This window comes from Mus pahari, chromosome 5, assembly GCF_900095145.1.
Source record: "Mus pahari chromosome 5, PAHARI_EIJ_v1.1, whole genome shotgun sequence".
NCBI classification, from domain to species: Eukaryota; Metazoa; Chordata; class Mammalia; order Rodentia; family Muridae; genus Mus; species Mus pahari.
In genome coordinates, this window is record NC_034594.1 from 71,007,495 (window position 1) to 71,024,946 (window position 17,452).

Here is a 17,452-nt window from a genome sequence, read left to right on the forward strand (position 1 = left end):
TACCTCACTAAGGATGATATCCTCCAAATACATCCATTTGCCCAAGAATTTCATAAATTCATTGTTTTTAATGGCTGAGTAGTACTCCATTGTGCTGATGCAGTTCTAATGAAGCACATGTGTACATGTGAATGCCTGAAAGAGCCGGAAGAGGGTGTCGGAGCCCCTGGAGCTGGAGTTATAGGAGGTTAGAAGATGCTGGGTGTGGGTGAGGTGGTACCACAAGAGCTCTAAGTGTCCCATGTGCCAAGCCACCCCTCCAGCCATGTAATTTGTGTTTGTGTGCAGGTACTCACACACATGTGCATGCTCCTGTGGGGGCCAGAGCTATTTCTCAGGAACTGTCCACTCTTTACAAATAGATTAATTGTATGCATGTTTTTGCCTGATGTATATAATATATGAATATATGCCACATGTGTTCCTGGTGCCTATGGAGATAAGAAGGAGAGTGTTAAGTTTCCTGGAACTAGAGTTACAGACAGTCAGTTGTAAACTAACATGTAGATGTTCAAACTGAACTCAGGTCCTCTGCAAGGGCGATAACTGCTCTTCAACTACTGAGCTATCTCCAGCTTCTCCATACGTGGACCAGTCTGGCCTCAAAACTCAGAGATCCTTGCCTTGGCGGAAGTACTGGGACTAATGGCAAGCACCACCAAGCTAGGCTTTACCTTGGTTTTTTAATTTTTTTTTGGTTTTTGGTTTTTGTTTTTTTTCGAGACAGGGTTTCTCTGTATAGCCCTGGCTATCCTGGAACTCACTTTGTAGACTAGGCTAGCCTTGAACTCAGAAATCCATCTGCCTCTGCCTCCTGAGTGCTGGGATTAAAGGCGTGCGCCACCATGCCTGGCTGGTTTTTTTAATATTTTTAAAAATATTTATGGGCTGGTGAGATGGCTCAGTGGGTAAGAGCACCCGATCGCTCTTCCGAAGGTCCGGAGTTCAAATCCCAGCAACCACATGGTGGCTCATAACCATCTGTAACAAGATCTGACGCCCTCTTCTGGAGTGTCTGAAGACAGCTACAGTGTACTTACATATAATAAATAAATAAATCTTTAAAAAAATATATTTATTTATGTGTGTGCGCACCCCTGGAGACCAGAAGAGGGTATTGGATCCCCGCAAGCTGGAGACACAGGCAGTTTGTGAGCTGTCCCACGTGGATGCCGAGATCTGAACCTTGATCCTTTGGAAGGGAGTTTTAAGTTCCGAGCCATCTCCCTAGTCCTCCACCTCAGTGTTTTTCCTCTGCGTTTGTTTTTGGGGCAGTCTCTCTCACTGACTCTTGAGCATGTCCATTTGGCTGGAGTGAACGGCCAGCGAACCCCAGGGGTTCTCCTGTCTCTGCCTTCCCTGCACTGGACTGTGGACTATTGCTAAAGTTTCTCCACATGGGGATAGTCAATCCCTTCTCCTAAGGGCCCGAGAACAATTCAAGGCCGAAATTCACTCTGGTGAACTGTAGCGGGTCTTTGCTACTTTGTAGGTTCTTTCTCCCACACTTTATTAACCTTCCCCCACACCCCCAGTTTCACTCCCTATCCCTAGACAGAAGGGAAAGAAGCGGGGAGGGACAGAGATAGAAATCCTGGAACCTAATTTCTTTCTTGTAGTTTCTTCTTTGAACATGGCAAACTGCAACCAACCCCCCTGAATGATCAAGAACCCCTATCAGGGCTTGAGTGTTTATATACCCTCTGAAGAGTTCCCAGAATTTCGAATGTCACACAATTGCAGAAACGACCTGCAGCTGGCAAACCACGCCTCTGTTAAAGCATGAGGCAAATTATTCAGCTTCTTTGAATAGTCTGAAGCAGCCCCATATCCCCACACCTGGAATTAAAATGAAAACACATTCTTACGATATTTCAGTGTTTTTAAAGAAACCAAAATTCCAGAATTCTCACTACAGTGAGCCATGTCTTTATTGGGCTTTCTTACTGTGCACAGGTGAGGAGTTGCTCTCAGGGTGGGTGCTCCGCTGCACCACCCACTGCACTTGGAATGCCTTTAATTGGCAGAGATGAAAGGGGCCTTTCCCACAGCACACAGATGAAGCTCAACTCTTCGAGTCTCCCCCAGACTGTACACTCTAGCCCCTTCCAGAGGCCATCTGCAAGCAAGGCACAGCTGCTTGTAACAGGTGGAAGGGAATGGCTGGGTACTCAGGGAAGGGTTTCCTGACCCTCCCACCTCTCCAATGAGTGGGGAGTATACAGACAACAAGCTCAGATAGGATGCTCTTTTGCAAATGGGCACAACTTGACTGATTCAAGATGGCAGTTGTATGGCTTGGGAGAATAGTCACAACATAGGGGTATGTGGCTATACATTTTTTTTTTTTTTGTGTAGGTGTTCAAGGCTGAATTCAATAACTGTACTGCCTGAGCTCCCTCTCCAGTCCTCCATCCATCCATCCATCTATCTTGTTTGTTTGTTTTGAGACAGGGTTTCTCTGTGTAACCTTGGCTGTCCTGGAACTTATTCTGTAGACGAGGCTGGCCTTGAACTCAGAGATCCATCTGCCTCTGCCTCCCAAGGGCTGGGATTAAAGGCTTGTGCCACCACGGCCTGGCTCTTCCTCTATATTTTGAAATGTATATGGCAGAAGCTAACGTAGTCAGGAGAGGAGGACACTCCCTAACCTATTTCTTCCAGCTAGGCTCCACCTGTTACCTTTCACCACTTCCTAATAATGCCACCATATTACGATGCATCATCAAATGATTAACGAACTGATTAGGTCAGAGCCCCTACGATCTACCAGTGCCTGAAGACTACCAGACACACCCAGGGGTGTGCTGCACTAATAATCTTTAGGTGCTTTTCAGTGCAGTCAAGCTAACATTTAACTGCCACGAGGTCATGGACTCTGAAACACTAACTTCACATGTTGTCTCGGGGAAAATAAGAGGAAATAAATATAAAGTGACCTGGGGCTGGGCACGTGGCTCAGCTGGCGGAGTGCTTGTCAAGCACGCAGGAAGCTCTGGGGCTGACCCTCAGCACTGCGTAACGTCAGGCGTGGTGGCACACACCTGTAACACAAGCACTTGGGAAGCAGAGGCAGGAGGACCAGGACTTCAGAGTTATCTTTGGCTACAGTGAGCTTAGGCTACATGAGACCTTGCTTCCAAACAAAAACTTCCTGACTCTTCTTCGTGGAAAGGGCCGAAGTTGAGCAGTCCACATGGAGAACCTATGTTTCCCAGGCTTTGGTCTCTATTACCAGCCCCCAGAAAGATCTAGGTCTCTGGAACCTGGGTAGACTTGAGTCTGGGGCAGGCAGCCTCACCAGGTTCACAGGTCTAGGGAATAACCAGAATGAGGGCTGTCTGCCAGAGTAAAAACCAGCACCTGACTGGAATCGCATGGAACTCACAGATAAGTGTCGGACTGACAGCTAGGAAAGGGCGAATGGGAGGAGTGAGGAGAACTATTTGCTGGGTGACACTCAACAAGTCAGGGTACCTATACACCACAGCTCACACCCAAGGAGAAAGCATTAAGTGAGAATGTCAGCCTTGTGGCTCAGGTGGTCAACCCTGACAGTTTCAGAGAGAATTCCAGCATGACAATCAGAAGGAACAGAAAACGTGACAGCCATGTGGCTGACCTTATGGTCACACACAGGACTTCCAGGGAGAAGGCTGATAGAAGGCAAGGCAGAGAGCAAGGCTAGGCTGGTGGGACTACTGCTCAGAGCCCTGGCTTCCAACTCCAGTACTTGGGGAAAAAGAAAAAAAGGTTGCACGCTTCCCCAAAGACACTGGAGGGGACGAGCATCTGTGTGAGCTCCTTACCTGCTGTAAAGCACAGAGACAACCTCCTTGGGAGTGCTTCCAGACAGAATTTAGGTACAGCTTTCAGGCTACAGGATAAAGGGAGAGAGCCTGGAGTGCAGGGGAGGTGGTGGCCCTCCCTAGCACAACAGGATCTTTCAGCATCCCCTTGGCAGCAGAGCTGACTCTGGACAGTCTTCATGTTCAAGTGGCCTATGGCTGCTGGGGTACTAGCCCAGGGCTCTCCTTGGAGGTCTGAGATACTGACAACTGTACTATGGTAATGTCTTCTGTCCCCAGGTGTTTGCCTCTCACAGCTTGAATATTTTTGCCCTACTTTTCAGTATTTGACCCTGTCTCTACATGCCACACGAGGTTCCCCACACAGAGGTGTATTACGAAAAAACCTCTCCAGGCCTGGTAGTACAGATCTCTGGTGCCAGTACTTGGGAGGCTGAGGGAGGAGGGTCACAAGTTCAAAGCAAGCTTGGGCCATGTTTAAAGGAAGGAAGGAAGGAAGGAAGGAAGGAAGGAAGGAAGGAAGGAAGGAAGGAAGGAAGGACCGAAGGAAGGACCTCTGTAGAAGAGAGGTAGGTGCTGGAGGGTCTAGTATTCAGTATAGTCTTTGCCTAGCATGGGTTGGATCCCCAGTACTACAAAAAGCAAAAACAAAACTTGTAGAAAGCAGGTAGAGGTGGAAGGGGAGGGAGGGAGGGAGAGAGCATGTGATCCTTTCTTAACATCTTAAAGACTGTAATACAATCTATCAGCAGCAGATAAAAAATGTACAGTCTACACAGTGATAATATTCAAAATCTTCAGCCATAAAAATAAAGGCCTTTTATTTGGTTTTCTATGCCATTACAAGAACATCTGGACAACACTTCAGTGTCAGCAGAGCCTGTGACCACACCGTGTCTACTGAACTGGGGGCTAGATGCAGGAGCCAGGCTCCTCCCCAGGCTCTGGGAGTGGCTCCAGGTTAAGGGGTCACCTTCTTGTAGGTAATATGAAGATGCTGAGTCATTGGCTGTGTAGTGGTTGCCATAGAGACCGTCTGTTCAAGTTTGCCTTCAGAATTCAGCCTGAATTTCCGAGTGATCTGAATAGAGAACAAGACAGAACACTTAAGTTTATATCTTCAAAGGATTCAACAAAGGCTGGGTGTGGCGGCACACGCCTACAATCCTAGCACTCAGCAGGCCTGCACAAGAGAACTGTCTCAAATTCTAGGTCAGCCTGGCTCTAAGCCTGGGGTTTATTTGGAAAAAACAAAAATACTGAACAAACACCGGAGCACTGGCCTGTTTCAATCGCTGGTCACAGGCCTGTGAGCAGGGAATACCCCACCAAGGTTATGACTCTGGGTATAACACCATGGGACACACCATGATCAAGGCTGTGGTTCTAGGCTCCTCAGCCCCATCTCCCAAACAGCAGGTGGACATGGGCAGGTATGTGCTCAGCTTTCAAGAACTCACCTATTGGTTGGTGTCTGTTAACATACGCTGGCATTCTGCTGCCTATGTCCTCCCATTTCCATCTGAGCCCTACACCATAGCAAATGTTTTAGAGGACACTGGGTTAGCACTTGGGGAGTACTGGTCCATTATGTTATATGGCTCTTTCCACAAGAATATGCGTAGATTCTGAGTCATGTCCTTGTGTATAGAATGCTTGTGAACACAGTGTGACCATATGATAAATGAATGTCTGAAGAGCTCTCTAAGGGCCTATCACTTCAGTGCTTCTGGACCACTGGCTGCTTTTACCACACTCATTATGTGGACTCCCAAACCCTTTTCCTGAGAAAAAGATAAGAATGTCAGTTATTACAAGTCTAGTTAAGGGGGCTGGAGAGACGGCCCCAGAGAGTGGTTAAGAGTACATATTGCTCTAACAGAGGACCATACATACACATGCACACCCCCTATCTATCTATCTATCTATCTATCTATCTATCTATCTATCTATCTATCTATCTATCTATCTATCTCTTTCTATCTATCTATCTATCTATCTATCTATCTATCTATCTACCTACCTACCTACCTACATAAATTCATTCACATGAGTGTTCTGTCTTCATGCACACAAGAAGAGGGCATTAGATCCCACTAGAGAGGGCTGGGAGCCACCATATGGTTGCTGGGAATTGAACTCAGGACCTCTGGAAGAATAGCCAGTGCTCTTAACTGCTGAGCTATCTCTCCAGCCCTATTTCTCTCTCTCTCTCTCTCTCTCTCTCTCTCTCTCTCTCTCTCTCTCTCTCTCTCTCTCTCTCTCTTATTATTTTAAAGATTTATTTATTATTATATCTAAGTACACTGTAGCTTTCTTCAGATGCACCAGAAGAGGATGTCAGATCTCATTACAGATGGTTGTGAGCCACCATGTGGTTGCTGGGATTTGAACTCAGGACCTTCAGAAGAGCAGTCGGTGCTCTCAATGACTGAGCCATCTCTCCAGCCCCCTATCTACCTCTTGAATAAATTTAAAAACAGACAAATGAAAGCAAGATTCTAGTTTGGGATCTGAGGATGCAGCTCAGTTGGCAGAGGGCCTGCTTGCACGCATGAAGTCTTGGGTTAGATCCTCAGCACTGGATGTGGTAGTGCCAACTGTAATCCACTAGGAGGTTGAAGCAGGAGTATCATGAGTTCATAGCCAGCCTGGGATACACAAGACTCTGTCTCTCTCTCTCTCTCTCTCTCTCTCTCTCTCTCTCTCTCTCTCTCTCTCTCTCACACACACACACACACACACACACACACACATGACTGACTTATCAACCACAGGTACAGTGCTCAGCCTGTGAGCCCACCAGGGTCAGCCACTTTCCTGGACACTCACTCATCACCCTTCCCACTTATCTGGGGCTGCTTTCTGTGTCTAAAGCTAAAAACACAACTTCAGCTAGCCACCAGACGCTGGTCCCTGAAACCCAAGTGGTTCCTGAGACTCATCCAGGGATCCACAACCCAACAGAGACCTCACACACACCCAGCAGAGGAGTGAACAGATACCCACAGATGTCCTGACTCCGCATGCTCAGGTAACAGGTCACATCCTCAAATACAAACATTAACAATCAGGATACATAGCACGTCCCCTCCAGGAATCAGCACCCTACTGTAGTCTTTCCTGAGAAAAGCAATGTAGCTGAAGTGCAAGAGAGAACTAACTTTAAATAGCAACTATGAATATATTCAAGGACCCTAAAAAAAGATATGAATACATGTCTCAATAAAGACCAGAAACCACAAGTAAACAGGTGAATAAATTAATGAAAACAATTTACAAAGAAATGGAATCACTAAAGAATAAAACTCTTGATGAAGAACTCAGGAAATCAAACAAAAATGCTCAGATCAACTGCCCCCCGCCCCTCTCATCAAACCAAGTCGAAGACCGAATTTCACATCTGGAAGACAACATAAAAGAAAATGTTAGCTCCAAAAAACCCAGGCACAGAACATTCAAAAATCTGGGACACTATGAAAAGACCAAACCTACAAATAACAGGTATAAAGGACGGAGCAGAAGCCTAGATCAAAGGCATCGGTAATATGCTTAGCAAAACCCTGTATGAAAATTTCCCAAGGAAAGAGGGTGCAAGAGGCATATAGAACACAAAATAATCAGGAACAGAAAAGAAACTCACACAATCACACATAATCACACACATTAAGTGCACAGAATAAAGAAAGGATATTAAAACTGCAAGGGAAAAAGACCAAGTCACATATGAATGTGGGGCCACTGGCTTTCAATAGAGTCCGAAAGACAGAAGGGCTTGGATGAATAAGCTGTCAATTCTGAAAGGCCACAGAGACAAGCCCAGACTGCTATACCTAGCACAATAGAAGGAAAATACCCCATGATAAAAACAAGTTTAAGATGTTTCTGTCCACCAAACTAGATCTACAGAAGACCCTGAAAGGAAAACTTAAGTCTAAAAGTAAGGTTAACTAACCACACCCAATAAGACACAAGGAATGGGCTGGTGAGATGGCTCAGTGAGTAAGAGCACCCGACTGCTCTCCCGAAGGTCCGGAGTTCAAATCCCAGCAACCACATGGTGGCTCACAACCATCCGTAACAGGATCTGATGCCCTCTTCTGGACTGTCTGAAGACAGCTACAGTGTACTTACATATAATAAATAAATAAATCTTTAAAAAAAAAAAAAAAAGACACAAGGAATATGCAATCTTAGAACAGATACCAAAAGAAGTCTTTAAAGAAAAGCAAAACAAACAATAATAGCAGCAACATGTCAGGGATTAATAAATACTGCTCAAAAACTCTCATTTTCTTTTAGATATACTTCTTTTATACGTATGATAGTTTGCCTGCATGTATGTCTGTGTTCCATGTGGCAGTTGGAAAATAACTGTGAAGACTCCTAGGAAACAGCAAAAGACAAAGTCAGAGATCCGAAAACAGAGACCAGGCTGGAGAGATGGCTCAGAGGTTAAGAGCACTGACTGCTCTTCCAGGGGTCCTGAGTTCAATTCCCAGCAACCACATGGTGGCTCACAACCATCTGTAATGGGATCTGATGCCCCCTTCTGGTGTGTCTGAGGACAGCTACAGTATACTCATATACATAAATAAATCTTAAAAAAAAATAGACAAAAGAAAAGAAAACAAAGGGACCGCAGCAGAGGTGGCATGTGTAACAGGAGTTCCAGGTGACACTGGGGAGGGGTCCCCAGAAGCAGCTCCAGGCCAGACAGAGTACAGACCAGGAAACTCTGTAAAGTCCAGAGCAGCTCAAGGTAAACTTTCTCAGTGTTGCAAGGTGAACTTTATTGTTTATTACCATCTTGTGTCTGCATGTGGATAAGTATACATGTGAGTGTAGGTTTCCATGGACGCCAGAGGTGAGATCTTCTGGAGTTAGAGTTATAAGCTGTTATGCGTGTGCAGGGAATTGAGCAAGTCCTTAGCGAGTGCAGAATGTGCTCTTAACTACCAAGGCCATCCAGTCCCCAAAGTAAGCTCTGGATAACTAGTGGAGTGTGGTGATGGATCAGAGCTACGTACACAAAAACTAAGCAAATGTTATAAATACTGAGTATGGATTTGGCTACAAAGAGGCCCCAGGAAATTGCCCAAGCATCCTAACAATAGGGTCATTTCCCTTACCTTCACGAACAGACCTGGTAGGACAGACGGGCCTGACCCTCTCCTTACCATCACTGCCTGGCTTCCAGTTCTGTGCTTCCTTATGCTTGCGGTTTTGCCTGTTAACTCAAGATGAAAGCTCAAACCCCAGTCTATGCTTCCAGCTCTGGTTCATCAGGTCACTGCCAGAGGGTACTGCGACAGTAGGGGTTGGGGGGGGGGGGTAGTAACAGAGCACAAAGCACTTTCAGCACACACCCCAGACTACCAATGCCATCATCTCTGCCTCCTGCACCTCTGAGGGAGAGGCATTCCTATTTAACCAGTAAAACCCAAAAGCTAGTTCTCCAGCCAAAAAAATAAACCTCTGTGGACAGAGATCCTTTGACAAGCATGATCAAGAAAAGACGGTAACTGACATGCACACAGCAACTGACACGCACACAGCATTAGCATCCAGGTGGCGGGATGGCAGATCATTCTGAAAAGCCAGATAAAACCAACACTCGGAAAACATGAATCTGTATCTGGAGCGGGGTAGAAGACAAGGGTAGATAAGTGATCACGGAGGAAGATCTCGTTGGTGCCTGGGCCTGTTTCCATAGCCTACATCCCTGACACTTTGTCAGAGGAATATAGATAATCCCTAGGAACCTCAGCCTTTAGAAAAGAACAGAAAAGGTGAAAAAGCTCTTACTTCAATCTGTAAGGAAATAACGCTGACACAAAACTAAATAATGACATGGGGAAACTATTAACTATAACATGACAGGTAGGAGTTAGATCCCAAGAGCAGCATGGCTCGCGTGTTGGAGACACTGGTCTGATGCAGTGCTAGCCTAAAGAGGGGCAAATACAGGTTCTTTCCAGAAGCTACAAAACTGCTGATGGAATCCAGTTCATGCCAAAGACCCTAGCTGTCGGAAAATACAGAAATGTTCCAGTCCACCATAAACATACTCAAGTCCCAAGTCCAGCTGGCATGGAGGTACAACCACAGCCTCAGCACAGGAGGGAGGATTATGTAGACCCAGAGATGTTAGACCAACCTGAGAAACACAGTGAGACCTTGTTTCAAATGAACAATATCAAGAAACTAAAGAAATGTCCTTAGAACTATCAATAATCAATCAAAAGAGGAAGTAGAGAAAAATTCTTTGCTGTGGCTATCATCTGCGGTCTCTTCCCTGTGTGGCGCAAAGCAATGCCTTAGTTGATAATGCCACCTGCCCCGATGTTTCCTTTATTACATCTGGACTCAGGTTCCTACTTTAGAATTTGCTTTCTACTCCAAAATTAATAATAATAATAATATCATCTTATTTTCTCGTGGTTTTGTAGCTTTGCTTTTCTCTGTTTTAGACCTTTAATCTGTCATATCTGCCTTTCCGTGTGATTCAGGATGTTCTGACATCTGCTTGGTGAATGACTTGTGGTCTTTTTTTTTTTTAAAGATTTATTTATATATATGAGTACACTGTAGCTGTCTTCAGACACACCAGAAGAGGGCACCAGATGGTTGTGAGCCACCATATGGTTGCTGGGAACTGAACTCAGGACCTCTGGAAGAGCAGTCAGTGCTCTTAACCGCCGAGCCATCTCTCCAGCCTGACTTGTGGTCTTTACGTGGTTTATAAAGTGCTGTGTATCTCTTAGATTATGCTCGTATGAACATAGGCTCTGGTTCTTCCAACTGCTTATTCATTTTTAACCAGCAACACATCATTTAAGAACATATGCCGGGCTGGTGAGATGGCTCAGTGGGTAAGAGCACCTGACTGCTCTTCCGAAGGTCCAGAGTTCAAATCCCAGCAACCACATGGTGGCTCATAACCATCCGTAACAAGATCTGACACCCTCTTCTGGAGTGTNAACCATCCGTAACAAGATCTGACACCCTCTTCTGGAGTGTCTGAAGACAGCTACAGTGTACTTATATATAATAAGTAAATAAATAAATCTTAAAAAAAAAAGAACATATGCCTTTATATTCCATGAGAGCTGAGTCACCATGGTAGACAACTGTGCTGATACATGCCTGAGTTAAGCTTAAGCTGTGTATTGAATGCAGTCTTCATGGACCACGGTGCTGCAGACAGAACTCAAGGCTGCAAGCATCCTAAGCGGGGCTCAACAGCAGAGCCCACACCGCTGTGATGGGATCTCCTGCATCCTCAACAGCACTGAACAAAGCACTTGTGTAAACTGAGCTCACTGAGAATTCATAGATCCAACTGAAAAGCTACCCACACTGGGTGTGCTGATACACACTGACTACTACAGGGTCAGGGGTGGGAGCAGGAGGGTCAGAGTTCAAGGCCAGCTTCATCTACATAGCAAGTTCCAGGACAGCCAGTGCTGTCTAAATAACACAAAAAAACAAGTAAAACAAAGAAGTTCATCCAGAAGAAACTCTTAAGCATGGGAGAAAAAGATGGAGAAAAGAGGAAGTAGAACTTCCTGCAGATACTAAAATAGTAAAATCAGAACAGAGATACTACAATGGAATATAAAGGCATATGTTCTTTTTTTTAAGATTTATTTATTTATACAAGATAATAATGAAAATGTCCCATAGCACAGAAAATGTCCTTCCATTCACAAGCTGGACTGAAAACTGCAATGGGGTTGAGGCAGGACGTAGGGACACGGGGACGCAGGCAATGCTAGCAGTTGACCAGGATCACGCTTCAAGTGCACTTACCTCCGGCTCAGTAACTTAGGAGAAAGCTGTCTAATAAATTTGGGCATATTTACAAAAGCATAAAGCACAAACATAAAAGGATATTTGTGATGGGAAGACAGCAAGCCTACAGGGTGCGGGGACAGACATTAACAGTAGGGAGGGTGTGTGATGAGAAGCAGAGGAATAGCAGGCAGTGCTAAATCTATTGGATGATGGTGTGGTACCACTGCCGAGGGCAAACAGTCTGGGAACATCTGGGAGGAGGCTGGGCTCACCTGCTCCACATGGGGCTCCTTGGCAAAGGAGATCCTGGAGATGGAATGGGATGAGACACACAGCTCCTGTCCATTCACTTCACCCTCCTCCACTTCCACAATACCTACAAGGGAGAGGCAGTTAGTGTGATTCCCAAGCCATTCCCCCCTTCCGATGCCTGTCAGTCAAGGGAAACCTGAGCTTAGCGACATCCAGGTACAGTGTCTCTCTCTTCTCACATGAAGGGAGATGAGCCATTCTTGCAGATACCAAGAAAGTGACTCAGAATTCTCATTCTCTCTCTCCACTCACGTGGATCAGAGACTGACTTTGAGTATTTTCCTCTTTCTTACTTTTTTTTGCAACACATTCAGTCTCTGGCTGAACTTGGAGCTCACCTCTTTGCCAGGCTGGTTGGCCAGCCAGAAAGCCCTAGAGATTGGCCTGAGTCTACACTCCATTGTTATGTGGATACTGGGGATCCAGATTCAGGTCCTCATGCATACATAGTAAGCACTTTGCCTACTATGCTGTCTCCCCAACACCCATACCTGTTTTTGGGAAGGGGTCTTATTATGTTGCTTAGGTTGGTCTGGAATTCATAGAATCAAGAAATCCCCCTGTCTCACTCACCTCTAAGGAATGAGGAGGAGCACAAGGGCAAATGCTTGATGGAGGGTAATCTCTAGAGATGCCTGGACCCCAGCCCTCCTACTGTAGCTGCCTGGACCCCAGCTCTCCTACTAGACTTCTTAATGGGCTAGGAGTAGTACCCTCAGGTATAGTTTTACCCTGTGCTGGGGAAGGAGCCAGGGACAGACAGCCCTCTGGCTATTGTATATGCCCATGTCTGATAATGTCTGTTGGTAGCTCCATTCCAAGCTGGCTAATTCTGAACAGGAGTGAGATTGGGCATGGTCAAGGTCACAAAGGCTGTTGAGTGATTTCTGAGACATCATCTTGCCAGACTTCCAGGCAAGGACTATGCGGTCAGTTGGTCTGTTCTTGCTAGGACCTATCCTTTGGGCATGTACTGTGTTGACACAGGTAAAGTACCAAAACTAAAGTTGTGCTAGGAGGAAGGCTCAAGTGTGGACATATCCTCACTGTCCCTACAATACACACCATGAGGAGAAATGCACTTGAAAGTCATCGAGACGATCTCTGTAACACTGACCTGTTAGGGTACCATACCTGTGTTCTGGGCACTGACAAAGGCCACTTTGTTGGTATCAGGCTTGAGGCGGATGAAGCCACACTCTCTGTGCATTGGCTTGTGTGTTTCTGGATGGAAGGAGTTGAACCTGGATGGGAAACAGAGATGTGAAGGAGATATGCGGCCTCAAAGGGCTGTCCCACCAGATGTACTATAGCAAGGCTTTCCTCTGGGCACACCATCAGTGTCCCATGCCACCCTGCAGAATACCTGTCTCACAGTCACAGTGACGAGAAGCAAACAGCACAGCAAGAGCTAGTTCTATGCAGCAGTAAAAGGACTTTGTTCTTTTCAGACAGGGCCCCACTGTACAGCCCTGACCTGTAACTCACAGCCTGCCTCTGTCTCCCAAGTGCTGGGATTAAATGTCACTGTAACCATCTAGCAGAAGGGAGACTCGCAGGACCTTCTCTGGGGTTCTAGCCATTGTTCTCTCTGCCTCACTTCTGAGCCGCAGTGATTCTGGGAGTTGCTGGAGTAATCAGTAACTAAAAAGCAGGTCTCCATGAAGCATCATCTATGGGATGGAGTGGGATTTGAGGAGGTACTGCCGTTTGAAGGTCACCTGCAGTTTTGTAAGGAACCTCAATAATCTCATTGGTTTGACAAACAAAGTCTTAACTTTGGTCTATAGTTGGTGAATAGACATTTGTCCATGTCTCCTTGGGAAAAGTTCACACAACAAACTGGCGTCCTAATGTGGAGCAGCAGACTCATGATGAATTTGGGAACAGCAATTATACAGTCTTTGCTTTGTGTCGCAAACATAACCAAGACTAAAATATCTTAGGACAGACTATAAGGGGCGATCTCTTTCCCCTGTGATATGAGATATGTGCTTTCTTGCTATGGCGGCAGTTGCATGGGCCTTGTCATGGGTAGTGAGACACATGACTAAAGCTGAGATATTGGAGGGTGGAGTATCCACCCACGAAGGTGGGAGGCAATGCTCAGTCAGGGTAGCTATCTTGCTCCATGTTCACCAAGTGACATTCCTCTGTAATGAGTAGGGCTCGACCTGAAGACAGTTGAAGGACTAGAAAATACAATGCAGTCAGTCCTGGCGAGATGCACAAATGGCCAAGATACCAGCAAGCTGCGACAGCATTTGTGACGGCTACTATGCTAATAAAAATATGCAATGGAAGCCAGGATGACTGCCCAGCGAGAGCTTGCTTATGGAAGGTAAGAATTACAATGCAAAGGGTCATGTTAGTCTCTAATTCAGCAGGTAAATTAGATAAAGGGTTAAGGGTTAAGTTAGTTAAGAGTTGCTGGTTCTCTATTTCCTGCTGCTGGGAGGGATGCGAGAGAGAACGAGGTCACAAATCAGAGCTGCGTTAGAGTCTCTCCTGTGGTTAGAAACTTGAATCCCATAGGAAGAGACAGCTAGGGAGGACTGAAACAATAAGGTAAAGATCACAAGTACCTCTCAGATGCTCCTGATACCTGGGGAGGCAAGGCCTGTGACAGTACAGATGAGGCACACAAAACGTCAAGAGTGGGGAACACTCTGCCTTGGAATGGCTTGTGGTTGGAGAGACTTGTAAGAAGGAAGGGAAGAACTCACAGCTTGGTGTGCTGTGGAACACATGGGATCAGTCTGAATGCTGTGGAAGTAGCTGAGATAACATAAGCCGGCCCTTCTAGGGACAAAGGCTGAATACCTGGGACAACAGGAAAAAGTCAGTTCCTCATGTCCTAGCTCATATATGCCATTAGGGACACCTGGTTATTAGCACCTGAGGTCCCCATCCGGGTCTGAAAGAGAAGGGACAGACGCTGCTGAAGAAAAGAGGTGGTGTATGGTGCCCAGTTTACTGAGTGACAAAGGGCTATTTTCTCCATTTAAATACATGCAGCAGGCAACCTGGGAACTGCGCTTTGGTTGCTTAGCTGAGCCCCTTGCTGGGTGTGCTCTACATGGTAGAAGAGGTTTGCTGGACCTGGATGACTTAAAATGACATGTAAATTGGGCCCTTACAGTGCTGTAACACTGAGGAGGAAATGAAGGAGGGTAAAGCAGATAAAAGGAGTTTGTTTAGGTCATTTAAAGGCAAATGTGACAAGATTTGTGTCAAACTGAAATTCCTACGGAAAGAAAATAACAGAAAGAGAGATGTTCCTCTAGTGCATTTCTCACAGAAGGCATGAGATGATAAAAACAGTGCAGGTGAAAACCATGAAGCTTGTGGGCGACTATCCACCCTTGGCTCAAGTAAACTGTGCATACTTACTTCTGCCCTGCAAGAAAGTATGTTAGGAGAGGAAACTATTCACCCAACCTGGAATTTACTTAGCAGCTCATGTGCTGAGGGAGAGGCAATGGTTACTTTTATAGAACCCTGAGTCTGGTAGAGCCTGGGTCAATTCAAGTGTCAGACATGAGAATAGTCCTGCTCCCATTGGCTGTGCTAAGTAGCTTAGGCTAGTTCATTAGGAGGGAAGAAATGCCTATCAGGGGGCTGGTGAAATAGCTCAGCAGTTAAGAGCACTGACTGCTCTTCTGAAGGTCCTGAGTTCAAATCCCAGCAACCACATGGTGGCTCACAACCGTCCGTAATGAGATCTGGGGTCCTCTTCTGGTGTGTCTGAAGACAGCAACGGTATACTTACTTATAATAAGTAAAATCTTTGGGCCAAAACGAGCAGAGGTTCTAAATTCAATTCCCAGCAACTACACAAAGGCTCACAACCATCTGTAGAGCTACAGTGTACTCATATTCATAAAATAAGTAAATCTTAAAAAAAAAATGCTTATCAGCATCATGGCAACAGTACCCAAGAGTAAAGAGGTCACAGAATACTCCATAAAGTAGTACCTTCTATCCACCCCCAGCGTACCTCACGCTTGTGTGAGGGCACAACTGAAACAAGTGATGGGACTGTTCTCATGGTCTGGTGGACCTCACTCACAATTTTCTTTAGTATTCTCTTTTAAGCAGCTGACCCGTGAGATCAACTAGAACTTGCTAGATGGCGGTGGCCTGCAAAGGTCCTGCCCACACTTTATAAAAGGGTGTCTTCACATGGGTGGTGTAATGCTAACCTTAAGTGCCTTAGAGGTTTAGAAAACCATCTGAAAAGCAGTAAAAACTGCAGCTAAACAGGCTAACAGAGTGCATCCTGCACCGAGGGGGACCATGCCAAAAGCTACAAGGTGTCAACAAAACAACCCCAGTGTCGGGGCGTCAACCTCCCTACAGCTGCTTGTTATGGAGGCTCCTCAAATCATAAAACTGTTGCCACTCTTGTTGGTTATATGTCTGAACTAGATGGTAGGATCTTCCTGCTGGTGACACTTCAGGCTTTGGTTGCAGAATGTGGAGAAATCAAGCTGGGACTCAGCTGGACCCTCCTTCCATGCTGGCTGGCTTTGCCACTGGAAGAATTGCCACCAACGATCTTACTGGTCTGCACGCGCTGAGCGAGCTACTCTATCAAACTGCCAGGTAGGCTTGCTCATGGGCACAACAGCAGCTGTGACGACTGAGTGCAGCCAGCAGCCTTCCAACTGGCTGCAGGGCTTGCTGCAGATCACTCACACCTGGTAGTGTAAGTCAGCTAGAAGCCCGTGGCTGGGCAGGCCACAAGTCTCCGGAGGGTAGTTTTGCTTTGTTGAGCGGACATATCAAATGACCCTGTGAGTGACTGTGTTTATGGTCATAGTTTACTAGTACTATTGGCCTTGGCTGTAGAGAGACTTACTACAGCAGGAGCTGGTACGGTGCAAAGACTCAGAACTGGTTACACTGCTAAGAATAAATAAGGCCTGGTTAAGTAACATAGGTGGTCCAATGTTTAAAAAAAAATACATGTACAACCTACTACCATCTTGGAGCAGAGATTTCTGTGTCTCAGAAACAATGGTAATAAAACACACAGAACAATATGGTGGCGGCTAGGTCTTACAGTAATGGAGCTGTCAACATTCTTTAGCACAGGACCACTACCTGAGGTGCCGCACATTACTCTCTCCTGTCCACCCAACAGGTGCAAGTGATCCGGGAGAAGCTAGAGCATCCGCAAGTGACAGGTTAACTAAAAGGGAGCTCTGTGAGGCAGCTCCTGTGCAGCTGCATCCATGATGGGGTGTGCTCTGTGGTAATGTCACTGTCTGGGGACTACCCCCACTCCTGTGAGTAACCTCCCACCCATGCTCTGTAACATGTCCAACAAACTCATTGGTTCACCAAGCTGAACCTTGGTAGAGTCCTTGGTTGTTGATTGATCTGGGGTGAATAGCTCATGTTTCCCCAGGAGAAGTTCACTCAGCAATTTAAAAAAAAAAAAAAAAAAAAAAAAAAAAAAAAAAAAAAAGCCACTATGGAAGAGACCTTAGCTATGGGCCTGCTGGGACAGGATTTACTCTGAC

At 45.9% G+C, this 17,452-nt stretch overlaps 1 protein-coding gene across 2 annotated transcripts in view; it reads right to left on the reverse strand.

Moving 5' to 3' along the window:
* Positions 1-4,591: 4,591 nt before the first annotated feature.
* Thap4 (THAP domain containing 4) overlaps positions 4,592-17,452 on the reverse strand; it is a 47,487-nt gene continuing 34,626 nt past the window's right edge. For both annotated transcript variants that reach the window (XM_021198225.2, XM_029539309.1), the window contains 3 exons: positions 13,056-13,165; positions 11,882-11,985; positions 4,592-4,890 (listed from right to left, as the gene is read on the reverse strand). In XM_021198225.2, coding sequence (XP_021053884.1) covers positions 4,771-4,890; positions 11,882-11,985; positions 13,056-13,165 — 334 coding nt within the window. In that variant the 3' untranslated portion in view covers positions 4,592-4,770. The remainder of the gene's footprint in view (positions 4,891-11,881; positions 11,986-13,055; positions 13,166-17,452) is intronic.